The sequence below is a fragment of the Alligator sinensis genome, unplaced genomic scaffold (genome assembly GCF_000455745.1).
Source record: "Alligator sinensis unplaced genomic scaffold, ASM45574v1 scaffold913_1, whole genome shotgun sequence".
Taxonomy (NCBI): domain Eukaryota; kingdom Metazoa; phylum Chordata; order Crocodylia; family Alligatoridae; genus Alligator; species Alligator sinensis.
The window spans coordinates 905008-930265 of NW_005842501.1; the positions used below are offsets into that span (position 1 = coordinate 905008).

General features: G+C 42.5%; 1 protein-coding gene across 4 annotated transcripts in view; it reads left to right on the forward strand.

Annotated features, from left to right (window-relative positions):
• The window catches only part of THSD4 (thrombospondin type 1 domain containing 4), a 675583-nt gene extending 651003 nt beyond the window's left edge, over nt 1-24580 (forward strand). For all 4 annotated transcript variants that reach the window (XM_025213010.1, XM_025213011.1, XM_025213012.1 and 1 more), the window contains 2 exons: nt 19606-19750; nt 22799-24580. In XM_025213010.1, the coding sequence (XP_025068795.1) occupies nt 19606-19750; nt 22799-22941 (288 nt within the window). In that variant the 3' untranslated portion in view covers nt 22942-24580. The remainder of the gene's footprint in view (nt 1-19605; nt 19751-22798) is intronic.
• Nucleotides 24581-25258: the final 678 nt, after the last annotated feature.

A 25258-nucleotide genomic window follows, 5' to 3' on the forward strand; every position in this document is an offset into this window, starting at 1 on the left:
TAAATCAGTATAATTGTTTCATCTGCCCATAGCCATAATGTAGCCAATTCTAGATCACCTGCATCTTCCTCCACATATGATGTGTGGAGAGGGCATGCCACAATGGAAGATCAGTTAAAGACCCTGCCGCTTTTCCTGATCCTAACCAAACACAGTGGTCCCCTGTGGAACAACTGCAGACAACACAAATAAAAACAGTCTTTAGCTTGCTCTGAATTATTCCAGTTTGCCTAGGATTAAGGAAGCAGGACGGTAACTTAGAACCTCTTCCACACTTCTGGTTTTCCTCAGCTACAGCAAGTTTAAATTAAAATGGGATTCAATTGATCAGTTTTACATAAAACAGAATGTGTGTCTGAAACACCTTGGAAGGATGACAGGCTAAGGTGAAGCTGTTTAAGACTCATCATTACTTCCAATTTTAGCTTTGATTTATAAAAAAGGAAGTTCCTAGTCCTTATGACTGTGACAAAAACCTTGTTAAGTAGTGGGGTGATTTTGCATGAGTCTGAAGACAGCCTGAAATAATGAAATGCCCCATTTATCCTGAATGTTAATTCTGATATGTACAGCCAACAGAGAACAACCCGTCTGCATATGCAGGACAATGGTTACAGAGAAATAGAAGCTTAGCCTGAGCAAAGAAGAAAGAGTAGCAGGTCCTCTCCATCCTTGAAGTTAGCTCATTAATGGGTCTTGTTTACTGCCCAACCAGTCTATGTTGGGATAGGCCTGATGTGTCTGAACAGGGCCAGGAAAGAGGCTCTTGGGTTGAGTCTAGGACTACAGATGACCTAAACTGGGACTTCTTTGACTGGAACCTAGAAATTCTGGCCCTGTATTTCATATCAAAATGAACCAGAGACCACTGCACTAACTGGTGTTTAATTAGATTAAGACTAGAATAGGATCTCACAAGACTCTGAATAATTAGCTTTAACATATACCGGATGGACTGTGAATCAAAATTTCCAAAGAATTTTATGAGAAATCCAGTGAGAGACAGTGGGAAATGTATGTGATCCAAGAGTAACTAGAAAAATACTTCTGGGTAAAATCAGAAATTGGAAATAAACTTGTGAAATACTTTAAATTCTTATTTATGTTGAACTTGAAGTAAACTAGAAAAGACCTGCTTTAAAAGAAATTAGATTATCAGCAATTTTGATGACCGTCGGTTAAAGTTCCTACCACAGCTTTGCAGCAGCATATCCATCAATCACCAGCCAGTGTTTTTGTGTTGTTTGGCTGTGGTTTTAGCTGCTCATTTTCCTCAATAAAGCAACAATGCTCCCCTCTGCTGCTTCTTACTAAGAAACTGCCATAGTTTCTGCTGCTCCTCCTTTGCATTTTTGCTGATTTTTCTACAATAGAGAACAACTGCAATGATATTGAAGTTTTCAGTTCCAGTGTAGTGCACACAGGGAACAGTGGGGCTAATTTGGGTTAGTTCTTTTTTTCTAAAGACTATCCCTTTGTGGCTCTGAACGTAAAATGATGGAACGGGAATATCAATCTTTTATATATGGCTTAATCTTGCCAGGTGTTGAGCAATGGGTGGCTCTTAGTTTAAGTTTAATGGGAGGCGTGGTTTCTGTTTTATTCAGATTTTTATGCCAATCACCAGGGCAGTCTGCAACATTAAAGATTGGACCCATATCAATTTGTATTTCTCCTTTTTGTTTTGGTTTTACAGTATAACTTTATCAGTTAATAGGGATAAAAATAAAATGTTTGATAAATTAACTTGATTCATAATAGCAAATACACTTTTCAGGTATTGTTGAGAGTTTTCTAAGGCATGATTTAGCCACCCATTGAGGTCAGTGGGAATGAGCGCTAGATTTGACCTTGAGTTTGCCAGTATGGTCACCCTCCTTTAGTGCTTTGTACAATGAGACTGCACCATTACCTGCAGCTTTAAATCACTTATACAACGATGACTGTAGATTTCAAAGAGGCAGCTCAAGGTTGTTGATTATGATGTTTTGCTTCTTGGGAACAATTACAGAGTAGCCTGGATGCTGCTTTACTATACCACATATATATCATGTAACTCTGTAGTCTCTAAACATTTGGGAAATCAGGATATATCTGGGAAGCTCCCTTCTAAGAATATGTTTCTTTTCTTGAGCGGAATGCGTCTAGCTGTGAGAAGGTTTGTAAGGTATATGGTAATGTCATGTTAGGTGCTGTGTATGATATAGGAAAGGGTACCACCAGGACAAGAGTGATTTATAAGCTTTTAGAAATTAAAATATAAACTAAGCAACTGTTGGTGGAATCAGTAACAAATATAGGCTGCAGCATGCTGGAATTTAATTTATCATTTTTTTTTATTACAGGATGTTATTTATAGAGTTGTTATATTATTTATGAGTTGCTTTAACTTAAAATAATTTTAATGAAACCTTTGATACTGCACTCAATATAACCAAGTAACAATGTGTTTTCCTTTGAACACACATTCCACTGTGTGCATGCACATCAGAACCCTAACTTCAGACAGTTTTTGGCACCAGCAGTACTGCACAACTGCCCTGTTTGTCCCTAGTATGATCCTTTTCCTCAGTTCCCATCAGCTGCATAGATACACTTCTGCAGTCCGAACCCACCCCTCTTAAGGCCTTCAGCAACTCAGAAGCCTGTTTTCTTCACCCTTTTGTCTTGTTCTTGTTTATGTGCTTCTTCAATTAATTTGTCTCTCTTTTTCCCCCATCTTTTCCCCAGTCTTTGTCACTATATATTTAGTGAGTCCTGAGGTTCTCCTGGTTTGTGCATATGACTCATATAGATAAGTTGAACCTTCTTATTTCACTTCACTTCAGCCAGGTCTCTTCTTCAACCATTAACATGGTTTCTGCCAAGTCACCTGGATTCAAGCTTTATCCCTCCTGTAATAGAGTTGTGTTTTCCATGGATGCCAAGTGTATCTACTGTTTCATATCCCCACAATGTGTGCTGTTTGTAAGTTGTTAAATTCCTGGGTCAGATAGTGATGCAAGGCCAGACTTCATGTTTACCCTCTGGGTAAATATATAGGGTCAGCCTTGAACCCCAAAGCATAAGTCTTGGCTGAGCCTAAGCACACAAATAAGTTCTCTCTTGCCAAGACTGTTCTTTGTTGATACCAGAGAACTCCTTCAGCGACCGCACAACTAGGGATTGCCACAGTTGGAGATTTCCATCCTGGTGTGCCTCAGTGAGTGCCTGTTCAACATCTCCTTGTTCATTGTACTTCTAAACGTTGTGGTCTTGAATGGATTTTGACACAGCTTAGCAGTGTGCCAGTACTGAGGCCTTGGTACCAACATTCATTCCAGAGAGCCCAGCTCTGTGGTGCCAAGGAAGCACAAGGATAAGTACCCCAGGGAAACCTCAGCTTCTCATTTGCCACCTAGTCCTGGATCTGACACTTTGGCACTGACTTCTCCACACCAACAACTTCAGCACTAGTGCCAACTACTGCATCAAGATACAATATGCCTCAGTACCTTCCCACCCCCCCAGTGCATTCTTTCAGTTTTAACTTGCTGCCTGATTCCTTAACAGAGACCACCTCAGCAGTCGTCTGTCTCAGCATTTGACAAAGTGACAGTGCTTTCACAAGTGCAGGCACCATTATACTGCAGCCCCATCAATTTACCACTCTTTAGGAAATAGACAAAACCTTTAATGGTGCAATCAAGAGATTAATTCTCCTCTCTAAAGTTCTACCCTTCCCTTCCTTTTCTTTGGCAACCTCTTCAGCTGTTTTGAATAGACAGATGTCCACATCAAAAAAGGCCATGCCTAGACTGCAAGTTTACTATGCCCAACCCTAATGCCCTCATACATATTGTGGTTCTTTACACAGATCTTACAAACTAGAAGCAGAGTAGCCATGTTTGAATGGGTAGCATGGGGAAGGGCTAACTAACACCATTATTCAGCAATGCTAATCAACCGCCCATGACATATTTTTTTTTATTTCAGGAGGGGGACTAAGTGGAGCAAAGCAGAATGTTTGGGCCTGCTCCAAATACCTCATACTCAACTCTGTATAGTGACATTTCTAACAACATTTTACTTCAACAGGTTCTTCTCTTCTAGCATTAGAGTCCATGGGAGAAATTCTTTTGCAATACAGAAGAAGGACATTTTACATCAGTTTCTAAGGATGGAATAATGGAATAATGATGAATAATGTAGCCATTTTGAACTTGAACTTGAAGGCATAAGAGTTTAAGTCACTTTTCTTTTCAGTTCCTGAAAAGTGACAAACTCCTACACCCTCAAGTTCAAGTTCAAATTCAAGTTCAAAATGGTTACCTTATCCATCATTATTCCATTATTCCATCCTTACAACTAAGGGGCTGGTTTGCATCTCTCATCTTTCAGGATGCTTATTTTCACATTGCTACTATAGTGTCTCATAGAAAATCTCTCTGCTTTGTGATACCAAGCAAATCCCTACCTTTCAGCCTCAGGAGTCTTTTTCAAGTCCTTAGGGTGGTAGCAGTCCATTTAATGAGAACAATTTACCCTGATCTGGATTACTGACTGGAGAAAAGCAATTTCTTCCCAACATGTGGCAGAAAACTTCTGTGCCACCCTCCATTTGTTTCATACTCTAGACCTAAAGGCAAATGTCAAGACATCAAACTTTATCCAGGTTTAGATACCATAGTTTGAAGAGGCCACTTTAGATTCTCTCTCAGACAGAGGTTTTCCTTTGTTAGGATCAATTCCAGTTCTTGCTGCATTTTATTTTGCAGGGGGAGGCTCACCCAGCAACAACAGTCAAGGCTTCCTTTATCTTTCATCAGTCACGTGGCCTCCTGTGCCTCATGCCAGATTAAGGAGGTGACCATTTCTTCACTTGTTAGGTCCTCCCTCCCATGGTAGGCAGAAGAACTAAACAAACACCTGGAAAGGGATCCCATTTTTCCCCCTATCCATCAGCCACAGTTATCACAGTTGCCTCTTTTCTAGGGTGGGCAGCACACAGAAACAACATTCAAGAGCAAAGCATCTTTTTTGCTCAAGAGATGAGGGTGCATATCAATGTCCAGGAGAAAAGGGTGATACACAGAGCCTGGCAGGCATGCCTATCGGGCCATCACGTACAGCGTTCCATTACCACCATGATGTTCCACAAGAATAAACAAGGAGACTAGAGAATGTCCCTCATTTGCATGGAGGTGATCAAATTGACAGATACATCTGAGCCGGCAGATATAATTATCTGTTGTCATGCAGAGACAGGCTCAATTATTTTGGGCATCAACAAGAAGTGTATTTCATTTTGTTCCGGGAGAAATCTCTTTTAATATTTGCTTCTATCTCCAAGACACAGTTATTTCTACCCAAGACTGTCTAATTGACTGTCAGAGAATTACATAAAATTGCTAAGGGGGGAGCTACCAATAATGATCAGAGCTCATTCCACCAGGGCCAAGTGATTTTGCCGGCTTCTCTATGGACTATATCCCTGACATTTTAAGGCAGCTGTCTGGAACTCCATAGACAATTGAACCAAGCATTATGCTACCACAGAGGCCTCCGGAGAGGATGGTGTATTTGGTAAACCAGCCCTGCTGTTGCCATTTACAGGGCTCTGCAAATTGACTCCAGGTGAGTGGGCACTGCTATGAAAATCACCCACAATGGAAAGTTTGTATGGTCAAGCACTCCAAGAAGAAAGAGAATATACTTTATATTTTGTCCCTATGCACACTCTTCATCCTGCCTTGCTTCCCTGGTACTTTGAAATACCTCGCACTGGGCAAAAAATGTGTTCCAAAATGGGAATGTACATATGGGCAACACATACAGAAGAGCTCAGTTGATTGGTAAGTATCTACCGTATCTTCACACTGTAATTTGTTCTGCTTTTTTCCCTTCCCTATTATTACCCATTCCTTTGTGTAACAGTCATAATAGGAGGTCCTAATCTGGTAAATAATGATTACAAGCATAGACTATTTAACATAAAAATACATTGGCCCACAGCACAAGCTTATAGTACAGCCTAACAGTATTTCCCATACTAGAAGTAGCTAGGGTTCACAGGATCTGCACATTTAGATTTAGCTTTTTCAGACATATATATTCTGCCAAGTGCCTAGCATGTTTTGGGCAATCAGGATTTGTGGTAGAGGTGATATGTTTTATTAGACCAACTAGTTTTTTACAATACAGCTACACCCTGGATAGCATGATTTGGGTCACTCTATAAATAATGTCTGTGGCATCACATCTGTCTAAAAGAGTAATAATCAGGCATTGAGGAAATGTGCTTTGGTTTCTAGTTTTGTATATTATTAGCAAGTGACAAAAAAGAAAACCAACTTTGAAGCTAGTATAAATTTTCATGGCTCAGAGGCAGCAATGAAACTGTTGGTTTACTCCAGCTGAGAAGCCAACCACGGTATGAACTAGAGCTAATATTAGTAATACCAATATGGAAAAAAAACTGCAAAATTAGGAAAATGTCCTACTATAAAGGACTAATGCCAGTAAAGAATATGCCTCTAATTGGAATAAAACCAAATTATTTATAATATCCTGTGAAGTGAAAAAATATATAAATTCTGAATTATTTATTTACTTCTCTCAACGGATTTCCAATAAGAGAGAGAGGGAATTTTCTGGTTCATATATTGTTACTTTTTTATGGGTTTGAGTAGACATTATAAGAAAGAGGACAAGGAGAGGCATTGCATTATGTGACAGTGTCTTGCATTCAAAAGCTTGTCTAACTTTATCCCAGCTACATGGTTGGTCCAATAAAAGAGATCACCCTAAGAACTCCTAGCTTCTCACATATTTTTTGGACCGGCATGACTATAACACTACTCCTAAACTACTTAATTACTGTAAAACCAGGGTGAAAGTAACATTCCATTATGGTACAGGTATATTTCTTTATACTAGGGAGCATTGAAAATAGCTATTAAGTATTTTGCACAGGAGAAAATTAAACAACTAATTTATCAATACTGAACTTTGAAAATTAGTTTTGTAAAAAGTGGAAATGTTCTTCCACTGGAATATAATAGTTTGTTAATTAATTGTATGTCTTGAACTGTCTCCCTGGTTTCTTTGTCTGAATCATATTTCATTTAGCTTACCAGTAAACTGTCCCATGTTAAGCCTCTGAGTGAGTTTAACAAGGGTACTTTCAGAGGAATAGGTATAACTGATCAAAATTGAGCTTGATAAAACTAGCTATCCCTTCATGCATTGAATGAGACAGAAGATAAATACACTGGGCCCAATTCACAGGCACTGCATCCGTCTGCATGTTGCATTCAGCCCTTTTAAAGCCATTATTAGTGAATTTTTTTCTTTTGTTACTAAATGACTTCTAGTACCTTAAGAAGTGCTTCTTTCTAGTTTAGCTCTTTTTAAAATTAACAGGTATTAAATAGTAATGGATGTGCTCAAGGTCCCAAAATGATCTTATATTCACCACACAGACTATAGTGATTAGAACGTTATTGAAAATAAAACTTACCACAGTGTGCCATATCTCTTCAGTTTTCATGTGAAGTAGTCCTCTTGCTGGTTGCCAATGCCACAAATGGTTTTTATTTCATATATTGTCCCAAAGTATCTTTTTGGAATTGTTATAAAAAAAAAACCCTCAACTTTTATTTATTTACTCATTTATTTTATATTTTCAACAGAAGTGCAGTATCCCCTCAAAATAAAGTATGATACCTTCACATAGAATTTAGATGACATCTTATCAAACACTAACTCACTCCCTTCCTTGGGCCCAAAATCAAATTCAGAATGAAGGTGCTGGATTTGGAAATCCCTCAGATCCCGTCAGTTTGATTTCTCCTAGTTAAGTACCTTTAAAAATATGATTCAGAAACCCCTCTGAAATTCTTCACTCATATGCCTAGGGGCAGAATTGCTTTGCTTTACCCACTAGCTGTCAGTGTTCAGATATTTGACTGCCTCTATGGATGCCCAAGAGAGCAGAAGAGGAAGAAGGAACCCTTTGAACAATCTCATTCAGAGACACAAACAAAATAAAACAAATCAGATGAGCAGAATCCAGATATGGACATTTCTCTGTAAAAAAGCTTCAAGCTTGACTCTCAGGACAGCAAGCCATTTCACTGATGCCAGTAGCATTTCTTGTGTTTTGTTGGGGTTACTGACAGCCAAATTTGGCTTAAGTTGGTTAGTTTAGATTAAGTACATTTCCATTAGTAAATGTTATGGCATGTATGATCAGAAACACCCTTTAAAATTGCACCACAATTTACTAGACAGTCACTCGTACCCATGGAAGGCAAACTGTATATATAGTGCATTTGATTATGTAAACAACCCGTCTTTTGAAGGAACAGAAGAAAGAGAGGGACTAACACACTGATCTTCAAAAGTGTTTAGGGTACCCTATGTCTGCAGTGAGCCCTGGTAGGGATGCCCCTGAGCATGCCTTGCCCACCTACTCCAGCTTTCATTTACCAAACCTGGAGATAAATCTGGGAAAACACAAGGGGGTACCCCTTCAGTCACTCTCAAGGTCTCTGCTTGAGAGTGGCTGCTGGGTATAGACACACCTTTGCACACCTAACTCCTGTTTCAGCTCCTAAATAGGAGCCTCACTGCGTCTTGTTTTGATGTTCTCTTTGATATTGCTACTAGTACCAGGAGAGTATGAATGTTGTTTTTATTCTGAGATCTAAAAAAGGAGACAAAATACTTATAGGATTATCACCACTCACAGCAAGCAAACAGAATAGGAGTAGAAGTGATTAGGGCCGTAGCTTGAGGACTTGAGAGACTGGCTTCTAGCCCTGCTTTGCCTTAGGATTTTCTATATAAAATTGAGCAAGTCTGGTAACTTCTCAGGGCTAGATTCACAAAGGGACACATAGAGCATTTCAAAATACAGGGAGTTAATTTGGTGGGGTCTAGGCACAAACAGGAGCTTGAAGAACTGCAGAAGGAGCTGGCCAGATTGCTGCCTACTGCAAGGTCTCCTTGGGAGGAGAGACAAAAGCTACTAAAGCAGATCGAGGCACTTAGAAACAAAGGTGAAGTCAGCCATAGCTCCACAACACTGGACAGAGACATCAAGCCCTCTTAAAAGAGATAGAAGAGCAGCCAAGCGGTGGGGAGGACCAAGACTTGAGAGAAGAACCTCAATGAGACCACATCCATGGGGGGAGGTTGCAGAAATCCAAAGAGCATGTAGGGATGGCTGCCCACACCAGAGTCTGGCTAAATGAGTAGCAACAGAGAGGTAGGAATGACAGAGCAGTCCTTCCTCAGTGATAGCCTTCACAGGAAGGATGACCTGAAGAAGAGGGGGCAGTGGTCAAGTCCACCACAGCCAATGGGGAGAACACAAAAGAGCGTTCCCTGAGTGGGAATTGTGGGGCTGAGAGATGGGGAAAGAAACCCCCAGGGGAAATGCCAAGTCCATGCACCAGAAGCCAGAAAGAGTCCAAGCCTGTCTAGCAGCAAGGATCCAGGAGAAAAGAAAAAGAGGAGCCCACCAGAATGCAGGAAATTCAACTCCAGCAAGACAAGAACAGGAATCGATGCCAAAGACTGCAGAAGGAGCACCAACCAGTGACCAGAGTCAGAGGTGAGGACAGAGAAGTACCTGAGCATGACTTGAGAGGACGTTGAGCCCCGGTGATGGCCCTCCTCAGATGTTGCCCAGACAGGGACTGAAGCCAGAGGGGAAGATGGTGACCTGTAACAGTCATGAAGAAAGATCTGAATATCCTGCCCCAGGGTAAGACAAACCAGAGGGCAGACAGACGTGGGTCTGCTGTGTTTGTGAACAACCTGGTTTTCAGGATGGACTGGAAAAGATTGAAACAGGTGTTCCAACAGACAAGAACTGTAAATTATGCTGACATATCAAAGAACAAAAAGAGGAAAAGTTGAGGCATGGAAACTTTTAACACATCAGTGAAGCCACTCAAGTATTGGCAACCTTTGCTGGACAGGTTTTATGTTGCATACCCCTGCAGGTAAAAATAGACAGCATGACTGCTCCTCATAGAGACTGCCAAGTAGTGCCACAGTTGCTCTAGGACCTGTGGGATTTGGGGTTGGAACAGGGGTAGGCAACCCCTGGCATGGGTGCCAGAGTGTGGCACACAAAGGCAAGTTCCTTGGTACATGCAACTTGGGGCAGACAGTGGGGAAGTGGCTGGGGCTGCACTACCACAACAAGGATTGGACCCCTGACTGCTCCCCCTCCACATGCCATTGGCACCCTAGTGTCTTACAAGTTGAGGTGGTTGGTGTTTTTGGCACCCTGCCCAAAAATGCTGTCAACCCTGGGTTAGGATATAGACCCAATAGGAAACCCCCTGCAGTTCTATATGGAAGGAGGGATTCAAGAACAGGGGATAAGCTATGGGGATACTTGAAAGACTGTTTGTTATACTGGGTACAGGTGGGAGGCTATCCCAAAGATAAGCAGAAGGAAAGAGATCCAGGTGAAAGAAACCTTGCCCATTTTTGAGCTAGCTTCAGGAAATAAGCAGCCAGAGAGCAGTAAAATCTGAAAAGGGCACTGTTAAGGCAACCAGTATAGTAGTTGTGAGCTGCCCTGAAAACTAGTCAGAGGCCCTAGTTGGAAACTCCTGCAGGTGGCTAGGGGGAGCCACCTGACTGGAAGTGGTGGAGCTTAGGAGGTAAAATCCCAGGGCCTGAGCCAGAGCATGCAGTCTGGTCCTGCAGGCAGCAGGGAGAGGAGCTCTCGAACAGGAAGGCCATGGGAGAGCGAATGCCTGAACTGCAAGTAAGAGATCTATAGCTTGCAAGGAAGTTGGACCCAGAGTGGGGGTCTTTTGTGTATTTTAGTCATAGGCAGCAGGGTTATGTTTTAACTATTGCTGGAGGACAGGATGTGAGTAATAGAAGAGGAGGTTATGTGGCACCTGGGGGGTGCACCGACATTTAGCCCATGAATAGCCTAAGGTGGTGTTGTCCTTCACAGGCAAAGACGACCATATCCAGCAAAGCGGGGAGGAGAAGAAAGAAAAGAAGTAGGAAAGAAAAAGGGAGGGAGAAAAAAGAAAAGAAAAAAGAGGGGGGTGGAAGCTAGGTCATGTGGGTATGTAGGTGACTTACAAGTCTGACCTTTGCCTTAGTCTGCTGCAGCAGGGGCAGGAGAGCGGTGAGGACTGGATACAGGAGGTTTTCATTTTCCTCACCATGCGTTTCTTCATTGATTCTTCCATGTGCATTGCTGTTTGAAGGCCAGTGGTCCATTCTGGATTGATGACGTCCAGGATGGACGGCCGTGAGGGGATACAGTGAGGTTAAACTATGGAGGGGTACAATAGGAGCAGCCTCACCCTGGTCAAGGGATGCTGGGGGCACTGAATAAAGCTGAGAGCAGCTTTGCCTCAACAAGGAACGGCTGGGGGCTGAGATTGAAACAAGAACAGCTAGAGCCAGGACAGTCTACAGCTGTGGGCTAAAGCCAGAAAGGCTAATGCAGAAGCCCATCGCCAGGGGCCCCAGAGCTACAGAGAGCAGGATTGTACAGGTAGAACCAACAGAGGTGATAGCTGTGACCTGAAGCCAAAAGCTAAGGCCAAAGCACTTCCCACAATAGCACTTCCCTACCAAAAGCTAAATCCATTGGACCTTGCAAGGAACTCAGATACTATGGTACAGCTAAGATGGGCGACTGCAGTAGTGTGAGATCAGAAAGCAGGTTCAGAATGTCTAAATGACATTCCCAGGGATATGCATCAGCACTGTAGCACACTGCATGCAGTTCAGCTGGAAGCAGGCAGAGGGGTTTACAATCTGCTTTGATGGATTGGGCCCATTTATGATGATAATAGACTGGCCCCATGGGAGTTGAAAGTTCCCAGGGAGAGACAGGAGGGCTGCAGGGCTGGATGTGGAAGCCTGAGCTGGAGTACTGTCCCTGAGTCAGAGAGAAGAGGAATCTGAGCACAGCTGAAAGAGTGAGCGAGCGCATTCGATCAGGTCAGTAGGCTCTTGGATGAGCCCCAAGCACCGCGCCAAAGTACCTGGGTCTCAGAGAAAACCACAAGTGAAACCAAGAGACTGAGTTTGCTGGAGGGAATAAGAGAGAAAGGGAAGAGTCTGCATTAGTGACTGCAGCACCAAGCCCAAGCACTCTCTCAGGGTCTGGGAAAAGACCCACAGAGGGATTTTTCTGTGTGTGTGTTGTGGATTGGTTTACATTGATTCCTGGGGCTCCCCCCAGGGAAACAAAAACTGAGTGAGAAATCTGCAACCGTTACAAGCCTACACAATTGTCTGGTGACAATGAAACTGTTTTATGATGGTGAGAAGCTTTACCACGTTTGTAATGGTGGCAAGATGCAGTTATGCCAATAAATAACAGGGGGGAATAGGCTGGGACTTTTCAAATCCTCATTGTTGCAACTGAGCCAAGCTTAATTGAATACGTTTGAAGCATGAGAGCATTTAAAAACACACTGGCCTAAGTGGGCCAAATCCCAAAGACCTCACTTAAGAAACTCTGAAAATCAAATGGCAGCTTTACTTGAGTATGGATTGAAGAAATGTACCTCCTTAGGACTGACTCTGAAAATCCCATGATAACAAGTAGAATAGTTTTTGGCTTGGGAAGAGAATATTTTGATAGACTGTCAAAATTGTGTAAAGGAGCTTTGATTAGCGTATGTAATGTTCAGTGAACTTATCTTGTGCAGGAAGTGGGGAATAGTCAAGAGCTGGAGAAATAAAATTGGATTTTTTCCTGGTTATATGTGCATAGAAGTGAAAGGGTCACATAGGCCAACGTGGCTAAAGACTAGAGTAAACAGGAGGCTTTTTAAAGCATTCAAATGCAAACAATGTGGTAATAAGGTAGATCGAGAAATGTATAAAGATAATCAGAGGAGACTATGAAGAATAATTAGAGGACCAATAAGAAACAGTAAAGAATATGAAACCTCAGAGAATTTCCCCACAAAACTATAAAATTGATCTAGAGTGTAAAAGAAGGGAAGCAATGTACACCTGATTTTTTAAGATATAGGAACTGTGCTAAGGAGGATAAAATATTTTTTAAACCCCCACCCCAGGATTAGATTTCCTGGAAAGAAGCTGGAAAAAGATGAGAAGAAATTGAAACAGGTTCATGGCTGAGAGGACATGAGAACCAAATCACCTTCCTCCACAACTGTTAAGGGAAATAAGGATAGCTATTAGCATATTATTAACTGATATCATCTTCTTACCTCAAAGACCAAAACATAGGAGATTTAATAATGTTAGGCACAACCGGATCATGAGATTACCTTGGAATCCTATACTAGTTTTGGGGGAAGCATTTATGCCTTTAAAGCCGCGGTTTTCAAACTTCTTGAGTTGAGCCCCGCTTTGAGTTATAATTGTGTTCATGCCCCCCACCAACGCAGACAAAAACAGACATGCAAAATATGCTTTCATAAACTTAACAGAGACTAACACAACTTAAATTGCTTAATTAAAGTATCTGAAGCTGTAAGTTTCAAATTCACACATACTGTACTTACCAATTAATGTCAAGGGTATACCTGTTTCTCTGCACACAGTATGTCAATTTGTGGAGAGGTTTTTGAAACCGACACTGAGGTTGTTCTCCACTTCCAGTCTCAAACGGTACTTTGTCTTTAGCACAGCCAATGCAGATAATTTAAGCTCACACAAACATGACGAACCCAACAGTAAAAGAGCTTTGATTGCACACGTTAACAACGCAGAATAATGCTTTGACAAAGTTTTTGGCAATAATTTGCGCTGCCCAAATGTTTGTTGTAATTTTTTTTGTGTTGTAAGAGTAGATATGATAGATGCACTAAACCAGAAGGTGGGAAAGGTAGTTGTTACTATGGAAATGTTCGCTAGCTGAATTTAAATACGTTGTAACACCTGTGAAATCAGTGGCAAAAGGTTCACTCATACTATTTCAAAGTGTGCTGTTGTTAAATAGCATGTTCTTGCTATTATTAATAATAATAATAATAATAATAATAATAATAATAAAAGTAAAATATGCCTGGTGCACGGCACCCCCCTCCCCTCCACAATGTTCCTTCACACCTCCCCAGGGTGGCAAATCCCACATTTTGAAATCCGCTTCTTTAAATAATTTCATGAAGGAACATCTTGTTGTTTAAGTTTAAAGGTTAAACTGTGCCATTTGGGAATAGGTTTGAAAATAAGGAGCAGTGTAGAGCCATACCACTCACAAGGGTGCTCAAGCGGGGTTGTACCTCACAGGTACAAGTCCTTCCTGTATGTTTTCAATGCAAAGAGGGCTATTTATAGTCCACACAGTTAAAAAGGGGGCAGGGAAGGAGTGAGGTAGGTGAGTACGCTTAGCTCAATCTGTGTGAAAAAATTATATTCTTGGTCTTTGTAGGTAGCATTCAAGGAAAGAACTAGTTAGCAATTCTTTACCCACGGCAGAGCCATGTAGTTGCAAAAGGACTTGCAGAAAGATCTCAGGGTTTATGCAGGGTGTTTAAAATATAATAAGTGACATACTGTCCATAATAGAAACAAATATTTATGCTCAGAGACCCCCAGTTAAGACCCCCTCAACACAGTTTCTCACCTTCTAACTTGGCAGCTTATACAGCTCATTGCTGTATTAAAAGCTTGAAAGCCTTCCTGCATAGTTAGTTGGAGAACATGTAGTGAATTCCCTTCCTCTCCATGAACCAGTATAGTAGTTTACACCAGGAGCTAAGGATCTCTCATGAAGCTGCACTTAACTGAGTGGAAGAGCTGTACCCTGTGACTACTCCATGCCTAAAAATCATCATATTTTAGCAGATTAAAATACTTAACTAGAAGGTATTGCCTAGGTTTCATTTGGTATTATGGACAAAGGGGGACTGTTGGAGTATGACTGGATGAAATTGCTTAATGTTGTAATGAATATGTTCAGAAATGATATTGACCTGAAACGAAACATTTTCATGTTATTATTTATTTATTTATTGCAAGTGAAGGTTTTTAACTTTGATGTCTTTAATAAACTACATGCAAATGTGCTCTCAATTTCACAATGAAAAAAGTCAGAATATATCCAGGGGTTTTTTTGCTTGGAGGGGAGGGGGCATTCACCATATTTTTGGGAGCTGAAATTATTTGCTAGATTTGGCACAAAGTTTGGACATAATTTTGTTCAACTTGACTATTCTAAAATATTTTTCCCAGCTACCAGAAGGTTGCTTGAGAGGGCAAGTGTCATCATCAAAGAGTCTATAGCACCTTTAATAGTAATTCTCATTTTGCTGTCAATCTCAAAAGAGACATCAAAGACTGAATGGACTAAGGAGATGGAGCTACTCTTTTTTTCTTCATGATGCTTCTCAGCCCCAGGAAGTGGGAGCAGTTTGCTGCCATTAGCTGCAAATCTGCTCCTGCTTCCCTGCACACGTATACACCTGCCTGGGAGCATTTACTCATAAGTAGTTTACTTGTGAGTAAACTGCTCCTGCATCTAATGCATGTGTAGACGCACCCCTGGGTACTTTTTCAGAATGGCTGCAGCCAGTAGTGGCTCGATCCCTATTCTCTTCTAGCTTTCCCCTTCCTTTATTTTGGGGTGACTAAGTTACATTCCTTTTGTTTGGGGCCTCTTTTTGGATTCTTCCCTACAGGGATCAAGTAGGCTAGTACCTTTATGTCACTTGAAATACTAGAAAAAAGGAGTATTTGTAGTCTGAATAAGCAAAGGTAAGTTGTGATGGCTTGGAAAAAATTCAAAGTTAAATTACCTTAGTTTATAGTACATTGATTGAAGTACAATAAAGAATGCTCTCTTCTGAGACAGCTTATTTGTTTTATTAATGCTTCTACTTCAATACCCCAGTAATATGTATTAGTTTTCTTATTAGGTATTGTTTTGGCTACCTTGCCACTTTTTTAGTAGCTAATGGAATTAATCACTGTTCCTTTGAGACATGCACTTACCTTATTGTAAAGCAGTACTGCTTTATTTAAAACTAAGTGCTAATTTACTGAGAATTATTTATTGTTAGCACAAATCTAAGCCTTTCTGAAAGTCAGAGAATAATGAAGTCTCCCTCATTCAGGCAGCTGATGTTGAAAGAGAGCCTATGACATGAGGCTTGGCAGTGTTCAGCAGCATTACAGGACTTGTGATTGCTGTAATTTGAGCCATTTTTGGTATGTCATGAACTTCCAGTCTTAAACCAAGCTACTCATGTTGCTATTATGATACTTAAATGCCCAACTTATAATTGAGTTTGATTTAATTTAAACTTTAATTTTTTTAAAGAGGTGAGGAATAGTAGTCTTGGTTTGAAACAGAATTAACCATTACCACAGATAAATGAGACTTGGATATTTACTAGGCCTGTGTGAAGTGGCTAGTATTCACTTTGGATTCAGATTCAGCCAATTCAAGGAACAGTGATTCAATTTGGTGATTCAAATCACTGTCCCGAATCTGATTCAGAGATTCTGTAGCAACCAAATCTCCGAATCACACAGGCCCATCCCCCACCCGCTGTCCCAGCCCCAGCATTGGCTGCTCCGCCCACCCCAGCTCCAGGCATTTTGGAAAAAAAAGTCTCTGCTCACCGGGTGCTGCTGGGCGGGGGGTGATCCCCGCTGCCCCCCACCATCCCATGCTGCATGGGGGGCTCTGCATGAGCCCCTCTGGCCCTTTAAGAAAAAAAACAAAACCAGAAAAACCCTGAACTCACTGGTTCCTGCCCGGCAGGGAGTGATCCCCGCTGCCCCCTACTGCCCTATGCCATGTGGGGGGCTCTGCATGAGCCCTCTGAAGCCCGGAGCTTCAGCGGGTGGGACAGCCATGGGGGGGAACAGGGAGGGTCAGGGGGCTCATGACAGAGCCCCCCATGTGGCATTGGGCAGTGGAGATTGCCCCTTCATTGGGCAGCACCTGGTGAGTAGGGGATCTTTTTTAAAGCACTGGGAGCTGGGGCGGGCAGAGCAGCCATGTGGGGGCTGGGAGAGTGGGCGGGGGTCAGGGGGCTCATGACAGAGCCCTCCCTAGGCAGTGGGGATCGCCCCCCAACCAGCAGCACCCAGTGAGTAGGAGCTTTTTTTAAAAGGGCCATGGTGGGGCTGGGGTGGAGGGGCTGAGGGAGCAAGCAGGGGATGGGGCCTGGCAGGGGTCCCCCCATGGTCCCCTCCCCACTCCTTCAGCCTCCCCCCCTGCCACCTACTTACCAGCTCCAAGTCCAGCTCCACCTTCCTGCTGCAGTGGACAGGGACTGCCCGAATCATCAAATCTCTCCAAATCTTTTCCGAATAAATTCGGAGAACTTCAAATCAATTTGGACCTTTTTATTGGTCCCCTGATTCGATTCAGATTTGGCCACTGAATTGGGCTGAATCTCCTCCGAATCGAGTTACCACCCGAAGCTTCGCACAGCCTTAGTATTTACCATTTACTGGTATTACCTTTGTGTCTCTTTTAGCCTTTCTCTATTTTAAATGTGTCATGATAAAGGGGTAGGAGTCTCTAATACAGTCTTCCATATCAAGTGCTTTATGACTAAGAATAATATACTCAGTCTCTACCATTGCTCCTGGAATATATAGATAGACTGAAATTTTTCAAGACCTGTGTGAGAATACTAGCTATTTTTATTAAAAACTGCAGCAAGGTTCAGGCTCCAGGGGTGGCTGTAATACTTCCTGGTGGCAAAGCAACCCTTGCCTCACTCCAACTCTAGGGTACCCTCCCTTTCTCGCTCACCTGCCACACCTTGATGTATTTAATTGATCAGAAGGAAGGCGGCCTAAGGGTCCTAGAGTGAGCCTCCATTCTTCTGACTGCAGGCAGGTCTCTCCTGGATCCCACTGGTCTCAGTTCTGCCCTCAATCTAAATGGGCCCTTCTGGCCCATCTGCACCCCCAGGGCACCTGTAGTCTTAAGGGCTATTCACAGCCTCTGATCTCCCCTACATCCATGGCCATGCTGTGCAGGTGCTGCTGTACAATTGCTCCCTTGTCAGGGCCTCAGCCTTCTCAGCTTTCACCCCTTTTCTCTTGCTGGGTCTTTTAGCCTTGGTTCTACTGAATGGGACCTGGCTTCTAGACTCCAGCTCTTGTCTTGATTGCTTCAGTTGTAGGCCCTGGGCCCTATCTCCACCCTGCTCTGAGTGCTGAGCTTAAGTTGGCTCTGTCTGGGTCCCCTGGCCCTTTCTGGCTTGAGTCACACTCAGCTACAGTCCTTCCATAGGCTGCCACCCTATAAGGCTCAAGCCCGGTCTATGTCTCAAGCATCTCACCCATGTCAAGGCTCAAGATGCTCTCGTGCCATCAAGCACTATTGGGACCTCTGTACCACCCCAGCTAGTCCCAATCCCAAACCACTGGTGCAAACTGTAACCAAGGAATAAGCACACTGGGTATAACAAACTTAACTTGCTCTAGGTACAAATGGTGCAGACATCAACATTAGTTCACTGCCTTGCAGCAAGGCTTCCCCTTAGCCTGGTTTGTATTCCTCTGTAAGGCAGTAGTATTTTACAGGTAGTCCCCAGGGCAGCTCATAAGTAATCCAGGCATCCTCCTGCAGTCTTCCAAAATAGGAGCTCTTCATTCTGCAGCCTGCTGAGCCAGACTGCCTGACCTTGCTCAGACCCTAGGCTTATATGCTCTCTAGGCCCTGCTCGTTCCAGTCAGGTGACACTCCAGTTCTGCAGAGGTTTCTTGTTGCGGTCTGAAGACTGGTTGCCAGGAAGCTTATGACTTGCTCTGGCAGCTTATTGCTGCCCAAACTAGTCTTTGCCCTATTGCCGGGCAGCTAATTCTGCAATAGGCAGTAATAGCCTCTTGGCCCAAGCTGCCTATTCCTTTTCAGCCAACTCATCCCAGGCAGAGTTCTCTGGACTGGTTGCAGGTGCACCCTTTTACTCTACTGGGCAGCTCCTGCCTGTCGAGGCAGCAGTATTTCTTTCCTGCTTTGCAACTAGCCCTTGTTCAGTTGTCTGGGTTCATCTGCTGCAGTGTTTCTCCTTAAAGTAATAGGGAGCCCCAGGGTCTCTGTTCCACAAGCATTTAGGGGGCTATACTAGAATGACTGTTTCTGATTTTAATAGACTTGCCAGCAAACAAAGCAGTAGTCGTAGCAGTTAGTAATGCTGTCTACAGGTATCTGAAACAATTGCTGAGAAATAGTAAGTTCTGAGACAGCAGAAATAATCCATCCTGTGCTCAAAATTTTCCCTTTCCACATAGGGTGAAATTCAGTCTGTGTGTGGTTCCACTGGAACAATGGAATAGCTCTTGCAAAGTCCTAGGTTGAACTTGACCCTTCAAAGAAGATTTTGGGATTCCCAAAACACAGTGGCACCTCAATGATTGCACTGAGTATAGTGGTCCTGGAAGTGCTGAGGACCCAGTTGGATACTTCGCTGAGGACCAGGATATTACTGAATCTGTGCAGGAAATGTATCCTAAGTGTTGAAAGTATGCTTGTTTGTATTTAAGAGCCAGGTCCAAAGCCCAGTGAAGTCAATAGAAATACACCAGTGGGCTTTGTATCAGACTGTAAGCCCACTATTATTTTTCTGTGATAGTTTGCTGATATTGCCTTCATGAAATTATATTCTTGTGTTTCAGTGTTCCAAGTCATGCGAAGGAGGATTCCGGGTTCGGGAGGTGCGGTGTCTGTCAGATGACATGATGCCCAGTAACCAATGTGATCCACACTTTAAACCAGAAGAAAAAGAACTTTGCAACTCCCAGGACTGCATACCCGAAATAGGTAAGGAAAGGGAGATTCTATTGGTTTGACTATGGCACTCCATCTAGTGGCAAAAATAGTTTACAACCATGTATTGACTTTCTGAATTTAGATTTTATTCTGTATTCCAAATTCAGGGTTTTGTATTTAAGCAAAATACAACTTTCTATCTGTGGTGCAAAGCATTTTTCATTTGTGACACTAATTTATAAAAATGTGGAGGCTCTGAAGTCCCAGAGAAGCCCCTTCTAAGATGACACACTTGTGGAAGGGTTTAAACCTCATTCTCAAGTGTTTATTCAAACCCTAATCATGTACAATACACTGCATTTTCTAACAGAGTCTACAAGGAACCAGATACTGAATAGCCTAAGCCTTTTTGATTATGAATTGCCAGGTGCAGCTTCACCTTTTCTCCTGCTTGTAAAACACCATACTAAGATGTAAAGACATTTTCAAATATTTAATGAAATATATTAACCAAGTAGAATATATTAAAATTAAAACATACCATCATTCATTATCATCATAATATATATTCATCATTTTCCTAATACTGACAGGGATTCTGGTTTTCTCTGTTTAAAAATTGAAAATTCTCTGATTTTAAACCCCCAAACTGTGTTTTTCTTCCATTAAAATGAAACACCATAGCATGTCTGTATCAATTTAACGTAATGTTTTATTCATATATTTACAGTTCTAAAGCAATTTGGAAACCTCCCAGTGCCTCAGTCATTATAAGAAAAAAAATTCTAAATACCTATATATTTTTGTGTTTGATTTTTGGATTTTTTTTTTTATCATGGAAAATCAGAGGTTCCCCTGCCCTCTTTGCTGATCAGGACACAGGCCCAGCTGTGGCTGTCTTCCTGCTGCTCTGTGGCACTGAGCAACACTAATATGCTGGTGCCCTGCCCCTGCCCCACATTCCCAAGCCACAGCCACCCCTAGCCCTGCTGGTGCCCTTCACTCCTGCATAGCCCCCTGCCACCCCCAGGTCATGCTGGTGCCCCTTACTCCTAACCTGCAGCCCCCCATCCCTGCTGGTGCCCCATACTCCTGACTCACTGCCCTCTACCACCCTGGTGCCCCTCACTCCCAATCCAGAGGCCCCTGCACCTTCTCCCCCCGCATCCCTGCCAGTGCCCAGCGCTCCCAACTCTCAGTTCCCTGCCCCTCTGGGCCATGCCCCTCTGGTGCCCCTCCCAACATGCAGCCCTTTGGCTCAGCTGAGGCCCTGGACTCCTGACCCACAATCCCCCGGCACTCCTGGTGCCCCTCATTCCCAAGACACCCCCTCCCAGCCCTGCCAGTGCCCCTCACTCCTGGCCCACATCTCCCTGCCCCCCCTGCCCTGCTGGAGGTGGCCCCCAGCTGGCCCTGCCTCGCCTAGGCCAGAGTGCAGCAGCTCTGACTCGTATGGGCAGTGATGAAGTGAGAATAGGAGACCTGTGGCCTCCTGGCACCGGCTGGAGAGAGAAGGGGAAGCCTGTGGTACCCCCCGCCCCCCAGGCTAGGGCTTCTGTACCACACCAGGCAACCTGGCCACACCACCCTGGACAGCATCTCCTAGCCCAGCTGCCTCTCCCCTGTGAGCACGGGCACTGGCCCTGGTGCTGCTGGCCCAGCCATGCAGCTCCCCACCACCCTGAAGGGCCCCACTACCCTCTTCCTCTGCTGGAGGGGCAGGTGCCTCCCCTCCACCCCACTCTGCAATGCTGCAGCCCCAACACCCAGACACCTTCCCCCAGTGTTGGCAGGCACCCACCCCCCACCTCACGCACCTAACTCCTTCACACAGACTCGCATGCCACACAGCCCCCTGGATAGTCTCCAAACCCTGGCCCTCCAACCTCCGCCCCCCATAGGTTTACCTGCAACCAGCTGCTGGGGCTGCTCCCACCATCCTGCACATGCATGTGGTGCCCCTACCTCCAATTGCCCCAAGCAACTCCTTGCAGGCTGGAAGGCTGCCAGCCTGTAAGGGGAAACCTGCGGTTTCCATTGGTTTTCTCCTTTAAGGAGGAAAATCTGTGTTTTTCTCCTTCAAATAAGAAAATTCGCATTTTTCTCGTTTTTTCTGCAGCAAACAGAAAAGCCAGACCTCTGCTAATTAAAAATAGGTATCAAGAAACAGTGTGAACCGTAGTCTACTCTGCATCAAGTCTCAGATCAGACTTTTCCTCAAATGTAGATTTTGGAAAAAAATACAGAAACTGAAACTGGGAAGTGTTGTTTTTGTTGTTGCTTCTTCTCCAATTAATTTATTAATACATTAATTCAGAATTGCCCAATTTCATAGTTATGAGTGTTGTATTTGTTTTTTTTCTTAAACCCTAACTTCCAGAGTTTTGCAATTATGTGAGCCTCTCAATTTTCATTAACAAAAGAACTTTGCAGTTTTAGTGGTTGCAGAAGTAGGTTTCTAAATACGAACAGAGCATACCCTGATGGCTCAGAAACAATAATGCAAATATACAGATGTCAATAATTGCTCTTCAAAAAAAGTCCCTTTTTCTTAACGTCTGTCTCATGTTTTTTCATGGGTAAGTTATGATTTTTCAGTACCTGGGATTAGCAGTACTGTCACTATTCACTTGCTGTTTTGCCATTTGGACTGCAGATTGGTTCCTTGAGAATTTGAAAGAGAAAGTAACTAGAACCTAACTACTGACTTATATTTTCATTATTCAAGAAAAATTATGTGTAAAAAAATAAAAATAAAAATAAAAATAAAAAAATTGCAAGTGCTGTACATTATTAGAAGAAAATTATGAAATTTACTGTTATTGATGTCATAAATTATTTAATTAAATTAAATGTAATTAATTGGTAAAAAGGAAAATTAGGCATTTAAAATATTGAAGGCTTTTTCTAACTTAAAGAAATATTTTTTTATTTGTATAATATGAATAAAAAAATCCCCACTTTGTTTCTTTGTATAGGTAGGCTGCTTTAGATAATTTTTAACTTGACAGTGAACCATTATGGGTAAGTCTGCATAAAAGATACTCTTTTAACATGACATTCCTGCATCTTGAACCTCTGTGCTTTTTTCCTCCTCAGATGAGAACTGCAAAGACAAATATTACAACTGCAATGTGGTGGTGCAGGCCCGACTCTGTGTCTACACTTACTACAAAACAGCTTGTTGTGCATCCTGCAGGAGGGTAGCCAATAGACAATCAGGTTTTCTAGGACGTAGATAACAACTACTCCATCATCCATAGCAGCAACGTCAGACTTCTATATGGGAACATAAACAGTGTTATTGCTTGGACTACAACAGGCTCTGCCTTCTTAAAGAAATGGTTTCCATATTGCTGAGCTCATCAAGAGCATGGATACATTTCCCACCCTTTCAGTTACACTTAACATGCAGTATATAGGAACTTTTTGGCTTTTAAAAATGTTTGTTGTAAAACTGTGATCTATTTAAAGCATTATTTTTTAATGATACTCTTGTATGCACCTGTTCATCCAACATTTAAGGAACGTACCAGCCTTATTTTTATATGAATGCCATCTCTTCCTTGGTATTTTTGGACCTCCTTAGATTAACAAACAGCATCAATAGAGCATGTAAATGAGGAGCGTTATAGTGTAAAGAGCCAGCCCCATGAAGAGCCATTTAGGCTCAGTTTAACCAACATCCTAACATGTGCTTTGATTACCTCAATCAATTCAGACTAAGACTCACTATTAAGCTCTCTGTGCTGTGCATTCACTAACTTCTTGTCCTCAAAGGAGCAGCAAACATACACATATTTTGACTGCCTGTATGTGACTTTATATTTAATTCATAAACTAGTGAAGAATATAAATTTATATTCTGTAATTTTCTATGGATGTTTAAAGTAATATATTATCCATCACAGTGAAAATAGTGCCTAGCCCTTTAAGTCTTCACTTTAACATTTGCAGTTGTCAGTGAAACTCCAATTCATGGATGAGGATCCTCCAAATTATCCTGACTGTTTACATCAGCAGAAGATCCTCCCCCATGATGTAGATATTTCAGTATGTAAACTGATTCCTCACATAACATTTCACCAAATGCGTGCTCAACAAATAATGTATTAAAGCAGTGGTTGGCAACCATTTTAGGCTGCAGGCAAGAGTAACCCAGTTTGGTTCAGAGGTGAGCAGATGGGGGTGCTAGGGCCCAGCTGCCTTTGCTGCTTTTCCCCATGGCAGCAAGGGAAAAGCACCTGCCACTGCCAGTTTTCCCTGTGGTGGCACAGGAAAGTGACTGACTGCTGCCAAAGCCCCACATTGCAAAATGTCACTGAAGCCCCACATCTACAGGCCAGATTAAATTAATCCATGGGCTGGATGCAGCCCATGGGCCATAGGTTGCTGACCCCTACATTTAGTACCAGGATCTGTCTTAATGTTGTGAAATTTCAGTTAGAATTGTCATGCATTTCTGAAGCAACTGCCAAATTATATGGCCCTCTGCCTCTAACACATTTCCCTAAGCCTTTGACATATATATACGCCATCTTGTCTTATACACACTGTTCATATAGCTCAGACATCTATAATAAGGAAATCCTAACTCAGCCCTGAATATACTACAGCAGTTTGTCTTGCCCTTTTCTCTGTTAGCATGTTCCTCAGTAAGCCTATTCTGAAAGAATACTTTCTATTTACGTCATTTCTTCTTTTCTGTACAAGAGTGGTTACAGATTCACACCTGAGCTACGTGTCTGATTTTTCTACACTTGCTGTACTCAGTCCAGTATTTGTAGACTAAAAGCAGGCTAACCTCCTGATTGTTCCACAGTCCACCTACTTTTATAAAGTCTTTTAAAAGATTGCTATGTAAATGAGACTGAATCATGCTGGGAGAGGGGGGGTGGGGGGGAGTAATTTCTTCCTGAATTACTGATAGCTATATATTGTATGCCCTAGTAATATCCCTGACCTTGTGTTTATTTTAAGGTGACTGCTGCCTGAGTCTAAAGAGGGAGCCCACTAACCCCATTGGGTCTAACATATCATTATTCTTGATTATTATGCCATTCCCAGGGGCCAAGCAATTAGAGTGTCTTATTCTAGATGTAGAGATGTGATTTCAAGCCTTTTTGTAGACTCATACTGAAGGCTGACTGTGGTCGCCCCAGCTGTAGGTGGATACATAGTCATTCAGCCTGGGCAGTCAAAGACAACTAGGCATGACTTCATGTTCTGTTGGATACAGGACAAGATGTGCTTGGGACAGAGCCTTGACTTTTTGATTATGCCACTCCCAAATTGAATACCTTTGAGCCATATTATAGCATCAGTGTTTGAAAAGAGCCCCCATTAGGTGTTCTCCCTAAAATTTGATGATACAATAATGACCTTTTGTGATTAAAAATCATTGAATGCTGTTATGTGCAACATTAGAACTTCTCTACACTTTGATTGGTTTCATTTACATTGTAATTAATTAAAACAGAGTAGGAGACCTGTGTGAAATTGAAAAGCTAATTATTTAGCAGTTTATCTGAGTTAATTATTCTCTCTCAGTCCTGTTCC